Source organism: Bos taurus, chromosome 22 (genome assembly GCF_002263795.3).
Source record: "Bos taurus isolate L1 Dominette 01449 registration number 42190680 breed Hereford chromosome 22, ARS-UCD2.0, whole genome shotgun sequence".
NCBI lineage: Eukaryota > Metazoa > Chordata > Mammalia > Artiodactyla > Bovidae > Bos > Bos taurus.
In genome coordinates, this window is record NC_037349.1 from 38,642,563 (window position 1) to 38,664,012 (window position 21,450).

The following is a 21,450-nucleotide window of genomic DNA, read 5'->3' on the forward strand; positions in this document are numbered from 1 at the left end:
GCCATTTTCTGTCCATCCTGCACATAATTGTCATTCTAAACCTTGTATATGGACATCTCAAAACAGAGCCTCAGGATCCTTCAATAGAATACTCCACTGTCCCCAGAACAGAAGCTTGCTCCTTTAGAATGACATTCAAGGCTCTTAATCCACAGACCGTGTCCTTCCTTACTGGCCTCACCCTCCCATTACTTTCCCACCAGGACTCCCCATTCCAGCTGCACAGAATGTCTCCCTCTAACGTGTCCAGGCCCTTTCCAGCCCCACTGTTTTTGTACTCACTAGCGTTTTAACCTGGAATGACCTTCCTCCTCTCTTCTACTTATCACGCCGTCCTACTCAGCCTTCAGTCCTCAATTTAAGACCCCTTCTCTAAGAGCTTGTCCTCCCCACTTTTGTGCTTTCTTTTTTGCTGTATGTAAACCCTTATAATGACAGTTCATGGAGTGGTGATTCTGATGACTGAGAATGATGAGTGATGACTGAGTCTCCCAGTAGGTAGGATTGCTTTAGAGTTGGGGTTTTGCCTTCCTAATGATGACCATGAGCCTAAGTGTTACGTGCTCTTCTGCTGTTCGTTTGTGTGGTTATTCACAGTAGTCACGCTAGTGGTGTTTATTAGTATTGCCTTTGTGTCAAGCATGTTAAATGCTTTACATGTACCATCTCATTCAGTCCTCCAAACGGTCCTGTAATGACATTTCAGTTATTCTTGTTTTAGAGAAGGGAAAAACCTAAGCTAAGCAGTTCTGTAATAGTTAAGAGACTGCACTAGACCTTTAACTCAAGTCTGACTAAGTATCAGGACTGGAACAAGGTGAGATACTCACCTCAGATTCAGAATTTAAAAATTCCGGGTGGGAGGATGTGGGCATCAAAATAATATTTTAATGCAATACTTTAAAAATCATAACCAATGCAAAAATATCCATGAAGAACAAAATATCAACGTTTTAAATAATAGCAGCCTACTGATTCCTATGGTAGCCACAGGCCTTGTGTGCACGTGAGGGTGGGGGCTGTGGGAATTGAGGATGGGCAAGATGGACACAGAGTCGAGCTTGGCATCCAGCCTTCCTCTTTATGGGAAGAAGTGTATCAGGATTTGCACACATGGAAAGGAATTCTACTGGAGGAGAAACCCAAGGGAGATTCCAAGAAGCAGGAAAATTCCCTTTCATGCTCAAGTACTTTTGTTGAAATATTTTGCATCTAGTTTTTGGACACCTTCAAAGTTTATATTCGAGTCAGTCTGGTGGCTAAAAATAGTATACAGTTGTTTGGTTAAAGGTAGTGTAAAAGACTCTCAGTTTGAAAATCCTGCTTAATGTGGGAGTAAACATCATGTACTTCTCTAAAGTCAGTGTCTCCTTGGCAGATTATTCAGAAAATAGAGGTTAGGGTTTGCTCTTAGGCAGCTATTATATCCACAGCTAGTAAGTATTCAAGCGACTTAAAATTTTATACACACTTCCAAAATGAGCTCATGGCACCTTTATTTTAGTTGTCTTGTTTACTTTGAGGCTTAACAAGATAATTTTAGAAACTCACGTAGGCTAATTTTAATTTTTAAAATATCATGGATGAACAGCTGTTAGCATAGTGAGCCAAGTTGCTCATTTCTGATCAGTAAATGAAGAAATTCTCTCCCCTGGCCCACATCACTGGATACTCTGACACCAAATAGAGTACCACTGACAACTTAGAACTAGACTTTCTTGAACAGGGAAATACGCAACTGACGTGAATCTGGGTCAAAATTTACAAAGAATGGAGAATAATTTCAGAGTATATTGAGGGTATATTTAAACATTCAGGAGGATTTCTGTGAGTCTGCCCACTACTATCTTCTGCTGTCCTGGACATTTACTGTCTTCTTTTGCAATATTCATTCACACGCTTGGCCTCCTTGGAGGCCAAGGAGTTACTTTGTCCTGGCAGTGAGCTCCTCATGCAAGTGAAATCAGTCGCAGCTTCCAGCCTGTCCTGGCCACCAGTGATCGGTCCAGAAATGGGTGCACCTGACCAATGAAACCCCTGAGACCTATGGACCATGAACGAACAGAGCTGTGTTGTGTAGTGGTGACAAGATGTTTGCAGTCATGTTCAGTTCTTCCATGTAGGGAAGAGAAGAGAAAAGAGTGGAGCCAGTATACAGAAGTAAACAGACAGAGTATCCTGAGATCCTCAAGATGTTCAAACCCCCTAGATCTACTTTGTCTTAACCTGCAGCTGTAGAACTACTTTTTGTCCCGTTTAGTGGAATGCCAAGGAAAATAAATTCTCCTTCTGCTTAAACTAACCTGGCTAATACTAAGGAAGAGTGCGAACTATCTTGTCTACTAGAAATTAAATAAAGTATCAAGTTCTTAGAGAAGAGCTAGTTCGTGAAGAGATACTGAAACAAAGCACCCTTGCTTGTCTTCTTTCAGCATGTCCTGATTTTTCTATTTCTAGCATCACAGTGAATTTTATTGAGGGTGTGCAATTCAACCCATATGGCTGAACTTCAGCTCCTGTAAATATCATAACCAGAAATTCCTGGAGATAGATGTCATCTGCCATACATAATTCACTCTGTCCTCTGAATTATAAGATGAGTGTCTGGATTGCAAATTAGAAGCTCCAACACAGGGAAGCTTTTTACAAGAGGGTGTCGACTCTAAGAATTAGGGAATGTCTCACAGAGCCCATGGGCAAGGTATAGCCAAGATCTAGGAAGGATGTGGAACCAGGGGCCACCCAGGGGTCAAGGTTTCCCCTCTTCTCTTGAGTCTGTGTGTCCCACTCATTATTCCTTCTTTCTCTGCAAATCATCTTTATTTGCTTCTCAAATGAGAAACATGGCTATTCCACAGGTTTTCATTATGGCCAGATAGGAGATGATTCAGACAATCAACCTGTCTCTCTCCCTCTCTCCTCTTTCCCCTTTTTTCACTACCCCTTGCACATTCACAATCTCAAGAGTCAGGCCTCTGAATGACCCAGCTTAGTTCAAGGGCCAGCCCCCGGAGCAGTTGATCAATCCACCATGAAAGGGAGTAAGGGTCTTAATGAAACACGTGGATGCTGGTGATACATCACTGAGGGTGAGGATTCTAACTCTAAAAGCAGGGCTGTGGGTAGAGTGGTCATTATAAATTGGAAGCTGCTTGAAGATATACCCAAAAAACTGTTGCTTGTGTGGTGTTTACTATGTGCCCAACTCTCTCCTAATCATTTTACACCTGAGAACCTATATGACCCTCCAACAACTTTATGTTTATGAGAAAGGTGCTATTATTATCCCCTTCTGAGGATAATAGAAGAGGTTGAGGCATAGACGTTAGAGGCCTTGGCCAAGGTCATTCAGTGACCAGAACCTTCTCTCTTAACCATCATGCACACTACCATCCCAAAATGCCATCCCAAACACAAAGCTTCATTTCCCCATCATCCCAATCCAAGGGTTTGACATGCCTTTCACCCAGGCCTTCACCTCTCTGCATCCTGACCTCTCTCTGCTAATCGGTCCTTTATTAAATCACACTGGCTGTGTGATTTCACATAAAGTCTTTATTCAGACCTGTGACAGACAATTCTGGGCATTGCAATAGTTCTCCCCAATTCAGGCACATCAGAAAGTGTAAGTGGTGCACCAGAGCGCACCTAGCTAGTAAGGAGGAAGCTGAGTGCTTTAATTCCAAGCTTCATGTTCTTTCTTTTCAGTAGTCAGATGACGGGCAGGAAGTTCCACCAGGACAGGACTGTCCCAGCCCCTCCCTCCCTGACGGTTGCCTCTCCTGGAGCCTGCTTTCTCTCTTCCACAATTTACTGTGCGTTCCCTTCAGGTCATCCGGAGGCCCAAATGAAGCAGTAGCACGTGGCAGGCAGAATGGGCTCCTGGCATTCTGAATCCCTTCTACTTTGATTACCTTGGAATCTGGGAAAGAGGTGGTAGGGACCTTGGTGGTTCTGCCAGCAGCATTCTCATCCTCACGCAATTAAACCAAAGGCAGATGTGTGTCCTTTCTTCCTCGGAGAGAAAGGAGCCAAGTGTGAGGTGGCTTTCCTCCACCCGCAGCCCTACCGTGTAATGTGTCAATTCAGTCACACCAGCATCCAACGAGTCATCAGACAGACAGCTGTGTGAGCCCTCACTGTGAACATCAGACACGCTGCCTTAAAAGTCCCATGAAGGGACCTGAATGCATTTCTAAAAGTCTGGTAGGAAAGACTTCTTAATCCCTGCTCAAACATTTTCCCAAATCCTCTCATGTTGACATTAAAGTTCCCCAGATTTCACCCAGGAATTAAGTCTGAGTTATTTAAATTATGTGATTAGAAGTTGACATTGGAGCTTACACCGGCAGCTTGTGGCATTAGTGCTGCTGTGATATTTGCCAGTTCTTTTGGCCACATTTTGGGGTAAAATTCCAAAATTTTTGAGCTAATTACATAAGACAAATACTACAGCTTCTGCAGTATTAGAGGCAGAGGTCTGGGAGTGAAATACCACTGGTTTTTCAAGCTATCATTTAAATGTTGAGTTGCCATTTAAACCCTATTCTCTGCAGAGGAAAATGACTATCTCATTCCGTCGTCCCATTGCAAACATGATGATGTGCCTACGTGAGAAACAGCATCCAAATATTTCTGTGATGGAAAAGTTCTGCTCCCTGCATTGCCAAAAGTCAGATGAGAGTGGATCCTCTCCTTCCAGAGAATGATACCACCTCCACCTTAATAAATGTTCTTGGACCTGGCATCTATCCTGGGTCATAAAGTAGCATAGTGTCCAAGCATATAGTAATTTAGTTCAGTTTTTTTCCTGAAAAATGTGTGTAGGGAGCATCTCCCTGACTCTGACCTTTCACAGGTAGCTAAGAACCCAGGGGAATCTGACTTCAAAGAAAAATCTAAATGCCAGGGAGGTTCATTCAAAGCAAAGTAAGTCTATGTAATTCATAAAAGCTAGAAAGTGCAATGAAGCCACTTAAGCACAGCTTTGAGTAAAAGAACCAATCCAGGAAGCTGTACTAGCTGTGCCCCAAATGCTTCTAGTATCTGTGATGCTGATTTTTACAATAACTACCAAGACCTCCTTTCTCTCATTTAACACACTCACCCTTCCCCCATCACTCCCTACACTTCACCCATCTCCCAGCATTGTACAGGCCACGTTGGCTGGTGATGGTGGGGTGGCCACTGCTGTGGAGGACTTGGCTCTGGCCCATGCTCTGCTGAGCACTGTGAGCTGTACAGCGAGGTCTGTGGAGGGTGCTCACTGCTGAGAGGCCCCGAAGGGTTCACCTCGGCCCTGACGCCACTTGGGGCCAGATAATCCAGCCCTGTTGTGTGGGCTCTGGGTTTCAAACTCAGTTCTGCTGATTATGGATGGAACTTCTGTATCTCATTTTTGTCCAGCAAATGGGAATAAATGGCAGCACCAGCCTCACTGGGTTGTGGAAAGATTAAAGGAGGAAGAGCATATACAGTGCTTAACTTAGTGCCCAGTAACCTGTAAATGCCACCTAGCAGCATGGTCTTTTCTGCGTTCACCACTATGACTGTTGCTATTGTTGATATTAGAGTGCTAGTAGTAGCATGGTGCCTGATACAATTTGATATGTATATCTGTGTAGGAATATATGTATATATGCATATACATATATGTGTGTGTGTAAATATACATATATATGGGCTGAGTATATGTGTATGCATATCTATGTATGTCTATGAATGCTCAGTGGTCAAAAAGTATTAATGTTTATTATCTCTTCCTCTTCACAATAACTTTTGAAGCTTTGTCATTCACATTTCAGATATAAACACTGTTATTCAGACAGGTGAAGAAACCTGTTCAAAGTCACATAACTAGTGAATGGCAGGCCCAGGATTCACGGCGAGTCTGTTTCACCCGTGTGGACTGGATAAGGCTCCTCAGTGCCCCTTTGCGCCTGCACAGGCCTCTCACACCACGTGTGTCACACGGTGCCTGGGCGCTTTCTGATGATCCCCCCACTTCTCAGCGACTCCTTCATTCCTAGTGATAGCTGTACTGTCTAACGGGTGCTAGGAGCCCAGGAAGGGTCTGAGACGTTGTACTGACTTGGCACATCTGTAGGCAAGCTCCACATCTGGAGAGTGTCCTTGTACCACAGCCTTCCTTCTGACCATCTACAATGTCAGTTGTGCCTTGGGGTCTAAGGATTCTTTATCCAAGGACCCTTGCCAGCTTTTACATGTAGCTGCTTCATTCTATATGAGTGAAAATGAAGAGACATAAAAGCAAAGCAAATGACTGGCAGAGCTGTTAGCACTTTCAAATGCTGTTTTTCAAGATGTTCCCCAAATCCCTCAGTGTGGCTGAGCATCAGTAACTCCAGAAGGAACTGTCCTTGGGAGGCGTCCCGACTGTGGAATGTTATTATCCCAAAACCAAAACGAATGACCGGCAGAGAATTTCTATGGGAGGCTTTCTCCACTCGCGTGCTGTGTCTTTCATAAAGCAATATGAATAAGCAATCCTTTTGTCAAGGCTGATTTACTTTTATGCTTGGGAATGTAGCAATTGAGATAGACGACTACATTTTCCTTATTTTGGCACAACTTCAGCTTTGAAATGTATTTATAATGGGTGTGCTGCTGAAGACACCACTTTAGAACCTCAGCTGAGATTGACAGAATGCTATTGCATCTCAAGGCTTAAGTACTCAGAGCAGAAAAATGGCCTTATTTTCCCTTGCAGACCTCAGTTTTATGAGCCTGTTTTTATGCTGTTGTTAGGAACTGTCCAAGTTCTAGGAGGAGTGATCACTCTGGATTTTTCCAATATTCTGCTGTAGAAAGTTTGGTGGAACCCACCTCTGGGCCAGAGTGGTAGTCTCTATAACCACTGAGTCTTCTTCCAGAGTTTCAAGACTGTGGCAGAGTTTCAAAGCCTTTCAAATGAAAAGGCCTTCGGTGAGTCCCAAAGATGTGTGTGATGAAGGATCACACTTGATAGTAAGGCTGACTGGCAGGAAAGAACCCACTTCCTAGTCAGGATGGTTTTTCTCTCCATCTCTATGGCAACTGCAGGGCCAGCTGCTTCTAGTACAAATTAAAGATACCACTTACCCAGCTCCCCCAATATCCCATACAGATATGAGGTTTGGGCCCAAATATAAGGAGAAGGAGATATATGAGTGTAACAGCCTTCAGGCTATTATTATGTAACCTTTGCTGCTTGGCAGTCTTAACATAAATTAACTTACCTCATCCTTCTCTTCACTTGTAAGAAGCGCCACGTTCAAAACGAGATGGAGAAATATTTGCAACCGTGTTCAGCTTATATAGACCTTCTTGGATTTATGGTTGCCTGTTATATTTTTCATGGAAAACCAGCAAATACAAGTGGCCATGTCTCAGCCACATCAACCCAATGTCAAACTCATCCTCATCCATCACACACTCAGCCCAAGGGTCACCTTCTCTAGAAAGCCACCTCTAAATCTTTCAGGAAGATTTCAGTTCTCATCTACTTCCATCATAGCATCTACCTTGATGTTTCCAGTCCGTGTTCCCTGTGATCTAGGTGGAGTTCTATCCTGAGCCACAGAGACGGAAGACATAACTCAGGTCTAAGCAATTCAACATGACCCACCACTGGCCATAGAAGCTGGTTCAGGGTATGCACATCAGAGTTCTGAGAATTCTGAGATAAAGATGATCCATCTTCTGTGAGCATCACGAGAGAAGATGTTCACTCTTTCTTTAGGTAGGGTGCTGTGGTATTGTGAAGTACAGGCTTTAGCAACCTTTTTATGACATAAAGAGGAGCCAGACTGAGCATGAAGCCAACTCAGAGAAACCCAAACCCAGTTTTGAAGGAAAAACTCAGTTATAATGATATTATCTGACTCCTCATTCCAGCCTTGTTGGAAGCTGCTGCTACCCTAGGACATTTTCAAACCAGTACATTCCTTTTATTGTTTAAGTCAGTTCAAACTGGATTTTTCTGTCACTTCCAAAAAAAAAAAAAGACATCAAACTGATTTGACTTGCCCCTCACCTGCTCAGTTATGGAGCTGGGCTGCAGAGGGCTGATTCTTTGAGAAAGTGATTGATCCAGAGTCTACTCATTCGAGTCATCTAGACAACTTAGAGCTGTGAAGAAACACATAGCCTGGCTAAAGCAAGTTGCCATTACAACTGAACTCTTAAGAAAGGGGAAACTAGGGGAATTTCCCAGTGGTCCAGTGGTTTAGACTCCACACTTCTGCAGGCAGTGTGGGTTCAGTGATCCCACATGCTGCATGGGATGGTCAAAAAAAGAGCAAAAAACAAAAACAGAGAGTTCAGTTCTGATACTGAGTTGTTTTGTCTTCTTTTCTAAGGAATTTTAATCATGTTTTTCATCACTTCATTAATTTTTCTTGAAAACAGTTAAGTATTCCTCTTAGAAATAGCCACAGGCTACATTTGAAACATCTCAAATGAGCTCCTTTTGAATTATTCATGTGAGAAAATCTCTATAGATATCCAGAAATAAGGTGTCTTTCTGTCTCCTTAACTTAAAAACAACTGACTGCATTTTCCTAAAAAAAGAAAAACTGATTTGAAACCAGATTTGAAAAAACATCACCCCATTTTTCATTCCATAAATCAAATATTCTGACGATAACTGGGAGGGGAAAGATAGAACTATAATAAACATTTCTTTCTTTCTTACTGTATATTATGTGTTTCTTACCTGTTAGAGATAATAAATAACTAGAAGGCAGGCAGCTGTCTACTCAACTCGACTGAACATTTTTCTAGCATGTGCCACAGTATCTAGGAAAATTTCACTAGTGGTAGATGTCATCAGAACTCAGGGCTGAAAGATGAAAATCTTTTATGTAAATCAAGTCTTTATTTACTCCATGGCTCATTCCTTTCTTTTTCTTTACAAGGAACGCAAATTTCCCAAGTTCGTATCCAAAGAAATGGAAAACATGTACATTGAGGAGCTGAAGTCATCCGTCAACCTGCTGATGGCTAATTTGGAGAGCATGCCAGTGTCCAAAGGCGGCGAGTTCAAGCTTCAGAAACTCAAACGCAGCCACAATGCTTCCATCATTGACATGGGTGAGGAGAGTGAGAACCAGCTGTCCAAATCAGACGTCGTGCTGTCTTTCTCCTTGGAGGTAAAAAGCCCTAAATCCTTGAGACCTTCCTGGCAGAGCAGGCCAGACCGGGGTGATTAGCTGCATCACAATCAGCTGTTCTCCTTTTTGCTCCCCAGGAGCAGTTATTAAAATAACAGCTTGCTAGGCATGGGTCAGCTAATCAGCGAGTAATTTCCCATCTCCAGGAAACCATCCTTTTCCTTAGGAAATGCAATCTTAAGAACCACCTACTAAATTTAATGTTGAATTACTTTGCCCATCTTAAAGCAGTTCTGAAGGATTTTGCAAATATCTTGTACAATTTAGAAAGTTTAACATTTTGGTAACCTGTGTAAAAAAAAAAACAAACAAACAATCTAGCTTCATTTCATGGTAGGTTGACAGTTTTCTTTCTGGTTCTCTCTCGCATTGGCTTCCCCATAGAAATGTCCTTGTTGCAGTGGAGACTTGTTTAGTTTGTCTCATTATCCCAAGAAAGAATCCCTTTGGGCCAGAATTATGGCAACATGTCAGTAGTTGTCTGTCACTTTGACTCACATGTTTGTTTATCATACATGCAATGTAAGGAGTGGATCCGATCTAACTGCATCAGAGTTATTAAAAACTGGTTCAGTGTGCACATTCCAGCACCCCCAAAACTGTTGACCCAAATCTCTAGAGGAGGAGAATATAAAATGGTGTGGCCACTTTTGAAAATAGCTTTGTGGTTGCTCAAAATGGTAAGCATAAAATTACCAGGTGATCCAGCAATTCCACTCTTAGATATCTGCCCTAGAGAGATGAAAATACATGTCTCCACAAAGACTTGCTCACAAATGTTTATAGCAGCATCATTCAGTATAGCAAAAAATGGAAACAGTCTAAATGTCTATCAACAGATGAATGAATAGACAAAAATGTGGTACGTCCATAGAATGCTCTTCACCAATTAAAAATTAATAAGTTACTGATACATTTTTTAAAATATAGACGAACCTTCAAAACATTATGCTTAGTGAAAGAAGCCAGATGCAAGAGGCCACATATTATTTGATGCCATTGATATGAAATGTCCAAAAAGGCACATATCCAGAAACTGAAAGTAGGTTAGTGTTGTCTAGGACAGGAGGTAGCAATGATCATAAGGAAACTTATTGGGGGAGAGAAAAATGTTCCAAGCAGTGATTTGTTATGATGGTTGTACAATCTAATAAACTTACTGAAATTACCATATTGTGCACTTGAAACGGTGAATTATATGATATGTAAAACATGCCTCATAGCCCTGGAACGTGCGTTTTAAGGAGCTATCCAGGTATCCTTACATACTCCAAAGTTGGAGACCCATTCATAAAATATGAAAGCTCAAACTCTGTAAGGATTTTATGATAATCCAAGATAGGAAACTAAGAGAATAGATCAAATTTCTATAGATTTAATTAAAATTTGTAAAGATTAAATTAACATTTTAGAACATCATTAAGGCTTGCTGTGAATGAACTGCCGGTAATTTGTTTTACTGTGCTCAGTTCAGATTGGGATAGTCACATTGCAGTATTTTCAACATGTATTTTGCAAGTGGAAGAGGCAGTATTCAGTTAAATATAGAGCACTTTGTGTATGAAAAAATTACCAGTGTAATTTCACACAAACTTCCTTCCTTTTTTTCATACTGCCACCTGAGATACTGAATGCTTTTTCTTAGGTGTCTTTGAATTTGATTATTGCCAATTAAAGGTGGCAATTTATTCCCTACTGCCTCTTGTCTTCCTGCTAAAAGGTGAGGGGAAACTGGTTTATTGATTTGCATGAAGCTTTTAAGTCTGTAATTTTCTAATTCTTTATCAGTGCTCAGTATTAAACAGCTGATTGTCAAAAATACCGATGTGGGTGAGTTCCCAGCCGTACCCCCATGTGTACACGAGTCAAACAGGTTGTAACTTGTAAGTGCAAGTGCAAAATGAAGCGCCCTAGGTTTCCCAAGTACTTTGTAATTAGAGCGCTAGATTGCTCATCATTCTAAGTCAGCAACGGAAGGCCTTGTGTATCTGTTTGTGAATGTGTTTTGGTGGACACAGCGAGGGGACCTAAAAAGAGACAGAGAGAGAGAGGACGGTCATCCCATCAGGGTAGACTAGGTTTGAATTCGTAGGCTCGTACCATATATATTTTATGTAATTATAGAATTGCTGGAAGGGACAGTAGAGAACAGTTCCCTGAAGCAGGAGAACTGATGTCCGGGAATACAGGGGAGTGTCCCTGGGGAGGTGGTGGTTGGGGAGAAGTGTTCTGATGAAAACCAGTAGGTATCTGTAGAATCCTTCACCATCATTCACTCAGTGAATCCTCACAACAACCCTTCAAGGCATTTGCAGATATGGAAACAAAGCCTTGGAGTAGTTAGCTGCTAAGTCGCTTCAGTTGTGTCCGACTCTGTGTGACCCCATAGATGGCATTCCACCAGGCTCTCCCGTCCCTGGGATTTTCCAGGCAAGAACACTGGAGTGGGTTGCCATTTCTTTCTCCAATGCAAGAAAGTGAAAAGTGAAAGTGAAGTCGCTTAGTCGTGTCCGACTCTTAGCGACCCCATGGACTGCAGCCCACCAGGCTCCTCTGTCCATGGGATTTTCCAGGCAAGAGTACTGGAGTGGGGTGCCATCGCCTTAGTTAAGAACCTTGTAAATCATTACACAGCTAGTGAAGATGCAGGTTCAGGATTTGAACTCAGATCTTTAAAACTCCAAAAATTGTGTTCTTTCCCTAGAGCCTCTCACATTTTTCATTTGATGGTTCTTTCCACCTAGTGAAAAGATGTTCAGTTACATGCATCATCTCATTAGATCCTTACACAGTAGCCATAGAGAGAGAGAGAACCTGTACCATTATCCCCACTCTACAGATGAGGAAACTGAGGCTCAGGAGATTTAAAAGTAGAGTGACTTGATAGTCAAGATTTGCCCAGTATCTGATGAGTGGTATACTGGCCTCTGGATCTGCAGCATCAGGATCTGCACCACCAGGGAACTAGTTACAAATGAGAAGTCTTGGGCTCTACCCATGACGTACTTGTCAGCAGCTAAGTGGGTGAAGCCCAGCAGTGTCTGGCTTATCCTTCTAGGCAATTCTGATTCACACTGAATTTGAGAATCCCTGGGCTATTATGCAGAAAATTGACTTGTGAATCCTGAGGCAATGCAGGCCCTATTGTTTTAGGGCTGCAATTCTTTGAATTGAGCCTGTTTAAGAAGTGTACTTTTTTTGCACATCCATAATCTTTCTCATTATATAATGCCATTAGCTCTTTTGGAGTACAAGTCAGTGATTTGTTAATATCCCTTGGTCTTTATCGATCTCTGATGCAAGTCATTGTTCCTGATTTTTAAATCAGTGTCTTCTCTTCTCTGCTCCCTTCTCTCTGATGAGTGGCAGTATGTACCACTAAATATGAAAATAGCAGGTGACTGAATGGAGTTGGAGGGTAGTGATGGGAAATGCCAGGTGTTGTAAATAATATAACTTGGTCAATCCAAACCCAGCCTTTTTCTCAGTCTAGACAGAAAGTATAAAATTGTGGCTTTTTTTTTTTTTTTTCACTCTACAACGATAGCCTGTACAGAATTTGTTTATTTCTCTGTCTTAAAATTATTGTCACAATTTCAAGTTCAGATTTTTAACTTTGACTGTGATTCAGGTTTCCATTTTCTGGTAGCAGAAGCTGGAGTATTTGGCAATCCATTTACCTCTAGACTGAAGTAAAGCAAGGCAACAGGGGCTGTAGCAAAGTAGCAGTTGCCCCATTTAAATGGAGCTCTCCAGTTTGCCACAGTCCCCATCTCTGACTCTCATGTCAAATGGTACTTGCCCTTTGTCTTAGCACTTGTGTTATCACTTACTTTTTGTAGAGAGGAAAGTGAATTTCTTGGCCTATGTCTCCATCAGGTTCTGAGTTAAAAGCTAGACTCTATTTTTTTTTTTAATCTATTTTTTTTAAAAAATAGATTTTTTAAAAATCTATTTCTTATGGCAATGAAAAATCAAGATCCTATGTGTTTTTAACACAGAAAAGAGTAGCCCGTTCCACTTAATCTGGCTCCTGTGTGCATCTGAGTTAGTGAACCTTGTCTTTCCATCTGGGAGGCAATAAGCTGCACTATGAAGAATTGCATCTTTGTGCTGGATATGTCCCAGCATGGCCGGTAGAAACCTGATTGAAGTTCTCAGATACCTGTTGGGGTTTTGTGTATATGCATGAGACAGGTCTTAACGTGTCTATTTTCCTCTGGCTGACGCTGTCCATAGACTTTGACAGTAAACTCTGCTGTGTGCGACTCTGTTTGCAGGTGGTGATCATGGAAGTCCAAGGCCTCAAATCCTTAGCTCCAAATCGCATCGTATATTGCACGATGGAGGTGGAAGGAGGAGAGAAACTACAGACCGACCAGGCCGAGGCTTCAAAACCAACGTAAGTTGTGTTTCTCCACGGTTCACCTTCCAGGTGGTTCTCATTGGCATCATTTGGGCCAACTCCCAAGTTGAAGATTGGTTTCCCCAGAAGATTACAGTGACATCCACCTTGTTTATTCTCCAGACAGAATGACTTGACTACATTTTCACTTAGCAGCCTTAATAAGGGTTCCATTCCTTCACAGCAGAGAACAGAAGGAAATGTGAGATACAGTCTCCTTTCTGGAGATTTTATCCGTTTACCTGACAGAGTTTAGTCATCACCTGCTGGTTTCAACAGGATATGCAGGGGAGCTTGATAGAATTATTTTTTATTATATTTACTAAATAATATTTGGTTTACAGTATAAGCATTTTTTCCAAAATCTTTCTCTGTGCGCCACAGTTATGAATATATCAGCTAAGCAGTACGTTACATGAGGCACAATCCATTAATTTGTTAGGTAAACACATATTTATTAAGGACTCCCTGTGTGTGTACAGTGCACGGTTGCACAGTGGAGAGGAAAGTAGTCTCTGTTATAGCCCAGCAGAGCTTAGAGTTGAGTGGGGGAACAGGAAAAGAGTCTCACAAATTTATAGCTACAAATAGATGCAAATGCTGAGAAAGAAGGAGTGCTTTGTGAGGACACATCAGGGGAACCTGAACCAGTGTGTAGAGACAGATTCAGAGCAGGCCTTCTTGAGAAGTTATAAGACATTTAGGCTAGTATTATAAAAGCTGAGCAAAGGAGTTGGGAGTAGAAAGAGCATTCCATGCAGAGTCAGCTTGTGCAAAGGCCCTGTGGTCAGCAGAGGCCCTGTGGCATGGCAGCATTGAAAGAAGGCCAGTGGGGCTGGAGTCCAGAGAACAAAGTATGCCATAATCTGCCACAAGGCAGGAAGGGGCCACACCATGAAGAACCTTGCTAGACGACAGAGAGGAAGGATAGGCATGTGTGATTAGACATGTGTTTTGAGAGGATTACCCTAGCTGCAGTAAAAAGGGCTGGAGTCAATGTAGGAGGCCACTTAGGATTCTATTGAGTTGGTTCCCAGGAGCTATGATGATGAATGTATTTGGGTCAATAGACACTCAGGCTGCAAAAAATTCTTGAGAGATCACTGTTCTCTTCCCTCCCTCCCTACTGCCTCTTTCCTTTTCTATCTCAGTTAAACTAGCCTAGGATAAGGAACATCTTTTTTATTGTTAATTCAGAATAAAGTCATAAAAAGGATAACCCCTAACAGCAGCTCTCCTCCTCCAAAGCATTATGAGCTGTTTGGCAGAACATGAATAACGTACTGAGATGTTTAAACAAAATAGTTCAAAGAAAGCACTGAATGTTTCCCTGACTAGGGAAAATCTGAGGGCATTGTGTGCCTTCAAGTGGTTCTTTGTATGAATACGCAAAGGCCTCAGATGCTCAAATCTGGGTGAAATTAACGAATGCGTGGAGGAGGAAGTTGGAACCAAAGCAACTTGTCACACTCCATCCTTCCTCCCTTTTTAAAAATTTAGTTTCAGACCGAAAATGAATGCTGTTTCTTTTTTATCACCATTGATAAAAATCCCAGTTTTCCCCCCAGCTGTCACCATAGCCTGATCATAATCAATGCTGTTAGGTTGTTGCATTATTTATATGTGCTTTTGGAAAATGTGTCATGTGGTGGGAAGAAAAACTTCTTTGGTGTTCATGCTAACATTTTAAGAAGTTGAGCCCAATATAGTGTCATATATAGAGAAGGAAGGAAAAAACTCTGATTATTTGAACATGCTGTTGTTTGATATTAGCTACTTAACTCAAAATGTAATTCATATCAGTTTATGGGGTTTAAAGGTTTCAGTTGCCAAGGTGAAGGATGAGCTGATTTTCGTGTGCATATGAATACTTAAAACAGAGTTTCAGATTACAAATATTGAATGCTTTGGTTATACATTTACTCACTTCCATACATGTGCGTTATTATGTCCATATTAATAAACATCTCACACTGAAGCATTTTGCTTTTCTAGCTAGAAGTTAAGTTTTTTCTTTATTACTCTTCAGTCAGTGAGTAGGTATTAGCAGAACCCCACAGAGTGCTTGTTTGTATTTTTTGTTTTTTAATACCATAAGAATGCAGCTTTCATAACTATCATCAGGTCAAATCAGTCAGTAGTGGCTAACTAGAGTGCTGTTTTGAGAATGGTTCTGAAGCCAGATCTATATTCAGAGGAAAATAAAGCGTAATCAATATGATAAAAGAGGCACGCGTGCCTTGTGTTTGCCATTTCTAGAGTATCTCAAAGAGGTCTACCAAATTCATGTTTCTTCCTGTCTCTTCCTTTCTCCTTCCTATATGGATTCTCCTTCTAAGCTCTGCTCAGCTGCCTTCTAAAGCCGCAGGTGTTTCTCCGCTCCTCTGCCCTTTTCTTCATCATAGCTCACTGCTAATACTGCTGCTCTGCCTCCAGTTTCATCCGACAGGATGAAGGAGCCCGTGCACATTCACGCAGGTGCATTTTCTTCTTCCCTCTCGTTAGGACTTACTCAGAATCCTCTTCATCATTTCCTTTCTCTGAAGCTTGTATTTCTTCTCCTTTCCTCCTTGGTTCTGCTCACAGTTTTTCCCATTACTAATCTCTAACTGTCATCTCTGCTACTTGATTTTGATTACCCCAAAAAGTACCCTTTGGAGGGTCATCTTTCATCTGCCCTAATAACTCCACTTCATTATCTGACAAATTTAGCCCTTTTCCTGCCCTATTCATCTTCTGATTCTTGTCTCTGACTATTCCTACAACCAACTGATGCCCAACTGATGACACATTCTAAAACCAGGATTCCTGCTGCTAAGTCGCTTCAGTCGTGTCCGACTCTGTGCGACCCCATAGACGGCAACCCACCAGGCTCCCCTGTTCCTGGGCAAAGAAAAACACTGCCTCATGGTAAGAAAATCCCTCTACTCTCTTTCACAGGAGGTGGGCAAATATATCTGAGTTCTTGAAACCACAGTCTTTCCCTCTCCACTTGCACGCCTTCCTGAGAAGCTCACTGAAAAGGGGGATTTCAGTGACTCCTGCCTCAGCCCCTCATCAGTTTCCTACCAAAGCAGAAATGGTATGTTGCAAATGAAGGCAACGGTTTTTAAAGTAAGTATATCTCTTGAAAAAAATCTGAGATATACTTACTTTAAAAAACGTTGCCTCTGCCGGCATTCAGAAGTTGTTTTGTGGAATTTACTCGACGTTTGAGCAAGCTCTGGGAGTTGGTGATGGATAGGGAAGCCTGGCTTGCTGCAGTCCATGGTGTCACAAAGAGTTGGATACAACTGAGCGACTCAACTGAACTGAACAAGGATGAATATTTATCATGAGAATTATTGGGCTTAAAACTACTTATGAAGATGATATATCAGATGTATTAAAAGTATATTCAGATGATCAAAGAAAAGGAAATTTCTTTATTTTTCTCTAGAGCTGATCTGATAAGTTCTTACTTACACTGTAGTAGATAAAAGAAAGTGAAATTTTAATCTAAACCTGTAAATGTAATCCAGTAAAATAATTTTAAACATCCAAAAAAAATAAATAAAAATAAAATAAAAATAAAAAACGTTGCCTTCATTTGCAGCCTGGTGGGCTGCTGTCTGTGGGGTCGCACAGAGTCGGACACAACTGAAGCGACTGAGCAGCAGCAGCAGTGGATTTACAATGTTGTGTTAGTTTCTGGTGTGCAGCAAAGTACCTCAGTTACATATTCTTTTTAATATTCCCTTCAATTCTAGCTCATTTCCAGGTACTGAGTATAGCTCCCTGTGCTATACAGTAGGTCCTTGTTGGTCATCTATTTTATATATAATACTTTGTCTGTACTAAAACAAAACTCCTGACTTCCCCTCCCCAGCCTTCCCCTTTGGTAATCGCAAGCTTGTTTTCTCAGTCTGTGAGTCTGTTTCTGTTTTGTGGATAAGATCATCTATGTCATATTTGAGATTCCACATATAAGTGATGTCATATGGTATCCATTTTTCTGTCTCTGATTTTACTTCACCTAGTATGAACATCTCTGGGTCCATTCATGCTGCTGCAAATAGCATTATTTCATTCTTTTTTGTGGCTGAGTTATATCTCATTGTGTGTATATACCACTTCTTTGTCCATTCAGTTGTTAATGGACAGGTTGCTTCCATGTCTTGGCTGTTGTAAATAGTGCTGTTGTGAACATCGGGGTGCATATATCTTTTCAAATAGTGTTTTCTCCAGCTATATCCCCCAGAGCAGGATTGCTGAATTATATGATAGTTCCATTTTTAGTTTTTTAAGGAACCTCTCTACTGTTCTCTATAGTGGCTCTTACCAATTTACATTCCCACCAATAGTGAAGGAGGGTTCCCTTTTCTCCACACCCTCTCTAGCATTTGTTATTTGTAGATTTTTTTATGATGGCCATTCTGACCAGTATGAGGTGATACCATATTTTAGTTTTGATTTGCTGTTCTCTATTAATTAGTGCTGCTAAGCATCCATTCATGTGCTTTTTAGCCATCTGTATGTTTTACCAAAATGTCTATTTAGTCATAGAAATGTCTGTTTAGATCTTCAAAAGCAGTGTTTCTTGAAGGGTGGCACTCTTACTCTGCTGATAACAGAGATCATGTTAGGTGTTAGGAAGACCTAGAATTGAGTAACATCAAGTCATATGAGAAGGAAGTTACCCCTCCATGTGTTTTTCAGTTTTTCTGATCAAGTCAAGGAGAATGCTTATATTGGTTCTGATAAATCTTTAATCTGAGGAGGCCTTACCAATAGCTGTGAAAAGAAGAGAAGCCAACAGCAAAGGAGAAAAGGAAGGATATACCCATTTGAATGCAGAGTTCCAAAGAATAGCAAGGAGAGATAAGAACGCCTTCCTCAGGGATCAATGCAAAGAAATAGAGGAAAACAATAGAATGGGAAAGACTAGAGATCTCTTCAAAAAAATTAGAGATACCAGGGGAACATTTCATATAAAGATGGGCTCAATAAAGGACAGAAATGGTATGGACCTGACAGAAGCAGAAGATGTTAAGAAGAGGTGGCCAGAATACACACACCTGTACAAAAAAGATCTTCACGACCCAGACAATCACGATGGTGTGATCACTGACCTAGAGCCAGGCATCCTGGAATGTGAAGTCAAGTGGGCCTTAGGAGGCATCACTATGAACAAAGCTAGTGGAGGTGATGGAATTCCAGTTGAGCTATTTCAGATCCTAAAAGATGACGCTGTGAAAGTGCTGCACTCAATATGTCAGTAAATTTGGAAAATTCAGTAATGGCCACAGGACTGGAAAAGGTCAGTTTTCATTCCAATCCCAAAGAAAGGCAATGCCAAAGAATGCTCAAACTACTGAACAATTGTACTCATCTCACACGCTACCAAAATAATGCTCAAAATTCTCCAAGCCAGGCTTCAGCAATACATGAACCATGAACTTCCTGATGTTCAAGCTGGTTTTAGAAAAGGCAGAGGAACCAGAGATCAAATTGCCAACATCTGTTGGATCATCGAAAAAGCAAGAGACCTTCAGAAAAACATCTATTTCTGCTTTATTGACTATGCCAAAGCCTTTGACTGTGGGGATCACAATAAACTGTGGAAAATTCTGAAAGAGATGGGAATACCAGACCACCTGACCTGCCTCTTGAGAAACCTATATGCAAATCAGGAAGCAACAGTTAGAACTGGACATGGAACAACAGACTGATTCCAAATCAGGAGAGGAGTATGTCAAGGCTGTATATTGTCACCCTGCTTATTTAACTTCTATGCAGAGTACATGATGAGAAACGCTGGACTGGAAGAAGCACAAGCTGGAATCAAGATTGCCGGGAGAAATATCAATAACCTCAGATATGCAGATGACACCACCATTATGGCAGAAAGCGAAGAAGAACTAAAGAGCCTCTTGATGAAAGTGAAAGAGGAGAGTGAAAACGTTGGCTTAAAGCTCAGCATTCAGAAAACTAAGATCATGGCATCCGGTCCCATCATTTCATGGCAAATAGATGGGAAAACAGTGACAGACTTTTATTTTGGGGGGCTCCAAAATCACTGCAGATGGTGATTGCAGCCATGAAGTTAAAAGACGCTTACCCCTTGGAAGGAAAGTTATGACCAACCTAGACAGCATATTAAATAGCAGAGACATTACTTTGCCAATAAAGGTCCATCTAGTCAAGGCTATGGTTTTTCCAGTAGTCATGTATGGATGTGAGAGTTGGACTGTAAAAAAGGCTGAGCGCCGAATAATTGATGCTTTTGAACTCTGGTGTTAGAGAAGACCTTGGGAGTCCTTTGGACTCAAGGAGATCCAACCAGTCCATCCTAAAGGAGATCAGTCTTGAGTGTTGATTGGAAGGACTGATGTTGAAGCTCCAATACTTTGGCCACCTGATGCAAAGAGCTGACTCATTTGAAAAGACCCTGATGCTGGGAAAGATTGAGGGCAGGAGGAGAAGGGACTGACAGAGGATGAGATGGTTGGATGGCATCACTGACTCAGTGGACATGAGTTTGGGTAAACTCCAGGAGTTGGTGATGGGCAGGGAGGCCTGGCTTTCTACAGTTCGTGGGGTCACAAGAGTCAGACTGAGCAACTGAACTGAACTGAACTGAAATCTTTAGTACCCCTACCAGCCTCATACTCAGAGCCTTTGGCAGACAAGAGCCTTCCATTAGAATCTAATAGCATGATTTAGATCTCATTTAACAAAAAATGTTTTCTGTGTACTGGGTCTTGGAATGATTTAAATAAGAATGGATTATCTTTCCTGGATGTCTCCTTTGAAGTTTATGTATAAGGGAATGATGTAGAAGGCAGACATTTATATTGTCTTAACAAGCGTACTTGGGATGCTCTCCTTACATCCAGCTAGTGCTGGGGCTATGGACATAAATAACAGAAATCAGGCCTTGGCCTCATGGGTCATTCATTCTGGTAAAGGACACAAAAAACAAACTAATGAACGAAAAATATATGAGGTAATAAAGATTGTACTTTATATTACCTTCCAGTCATGGTTGGTGACATAGGTTTTTCTTTTTAAAGAACTATATTAACGTTTAGATAGTGAATTAATTTACATAAAATATATTAAGCAAATAACAACACAGGTGATGCCTAAGTATGATTTTTTTAAAAATCATGTAGCTATCTTGTGTTGGTATGTGGAAATGGCGAAGATTGGAAAGATGACATGCAAATTAATTTGGAGAAATGGTGTAAGGAAACCTGATCTGTATTCCCTGAGTGCAGGATGCAGCCCCAGATGCCTGCCCTTCTCAGTGGATTCACATGGCACATGCTGCCATCCAACCACAGTGTGTGCTGAGGACTAAATACAAGAGAAATTTAAGGAATTCTGCTGAAAAGAAAGGCAGTTGCAGTCAGCAGCCCAACATTGTGCTAGCTTCTCTGAAATTATATTCTTCTGAACTGAAGCCAAGAATGCCACTTGGTATTTTATTATTTAGCAACTCTGTTATTCCCTGACAAACCATGGGCTTCATGATATCTGGATTTTATTACTGTCAGGAATTTGAAAATACGATCAAACCTTTTCCTGACATTTTCCAAGAGAATAAGAAACTAAAATATCCCAATGGTATACTGTGCTATAGCCATAGCATTTTCTAATGGCATCTTATCTGATAAGAACATATTTTTTATAAAAAAAAAAAAAAAGAACAAAATACAGAGACTTGCTATAACATTTTTCTTCTGTGAAATATATTATTTGTCCTAATGGTATAATTCAGAGTGGGCCGGGCTTATTATGCCCAAATTATTCTTAGAAACACAGTTCCATTAAATTGCCCCACATTAAGTCAGTTACAAAGTCAGAAAGGAAGTCATGCCCTCCAGT

At 41.2% G+C, this 21,450-nt stretch overlaps 1 protein-coding gene across 19 annotated transcripts in view; it reads left to right on the plus strand.

Annotated features, from left to right (window-relative positions):
• The window catches only part of CADPS (calcium dependent secretion activator), a 471,511-nt gene that overhangs the window by 212,285 nt on the left and 237,776 nt on the right, over positions 1-21,450 (plus strand). For all 19 annotated transcript variants that reach the window (XM_059879758.1, XM_059879763.1, XM_059879759.1 and 16 more), the window contains 2 exon segments: positions 8,919-9,152; positions 13,454-13,575. In XM_059879758.1, the coding sequence (XP_059735741.1) occupies positions 8,919-9,152; positions 13,454-13,575 (356 nt within the window).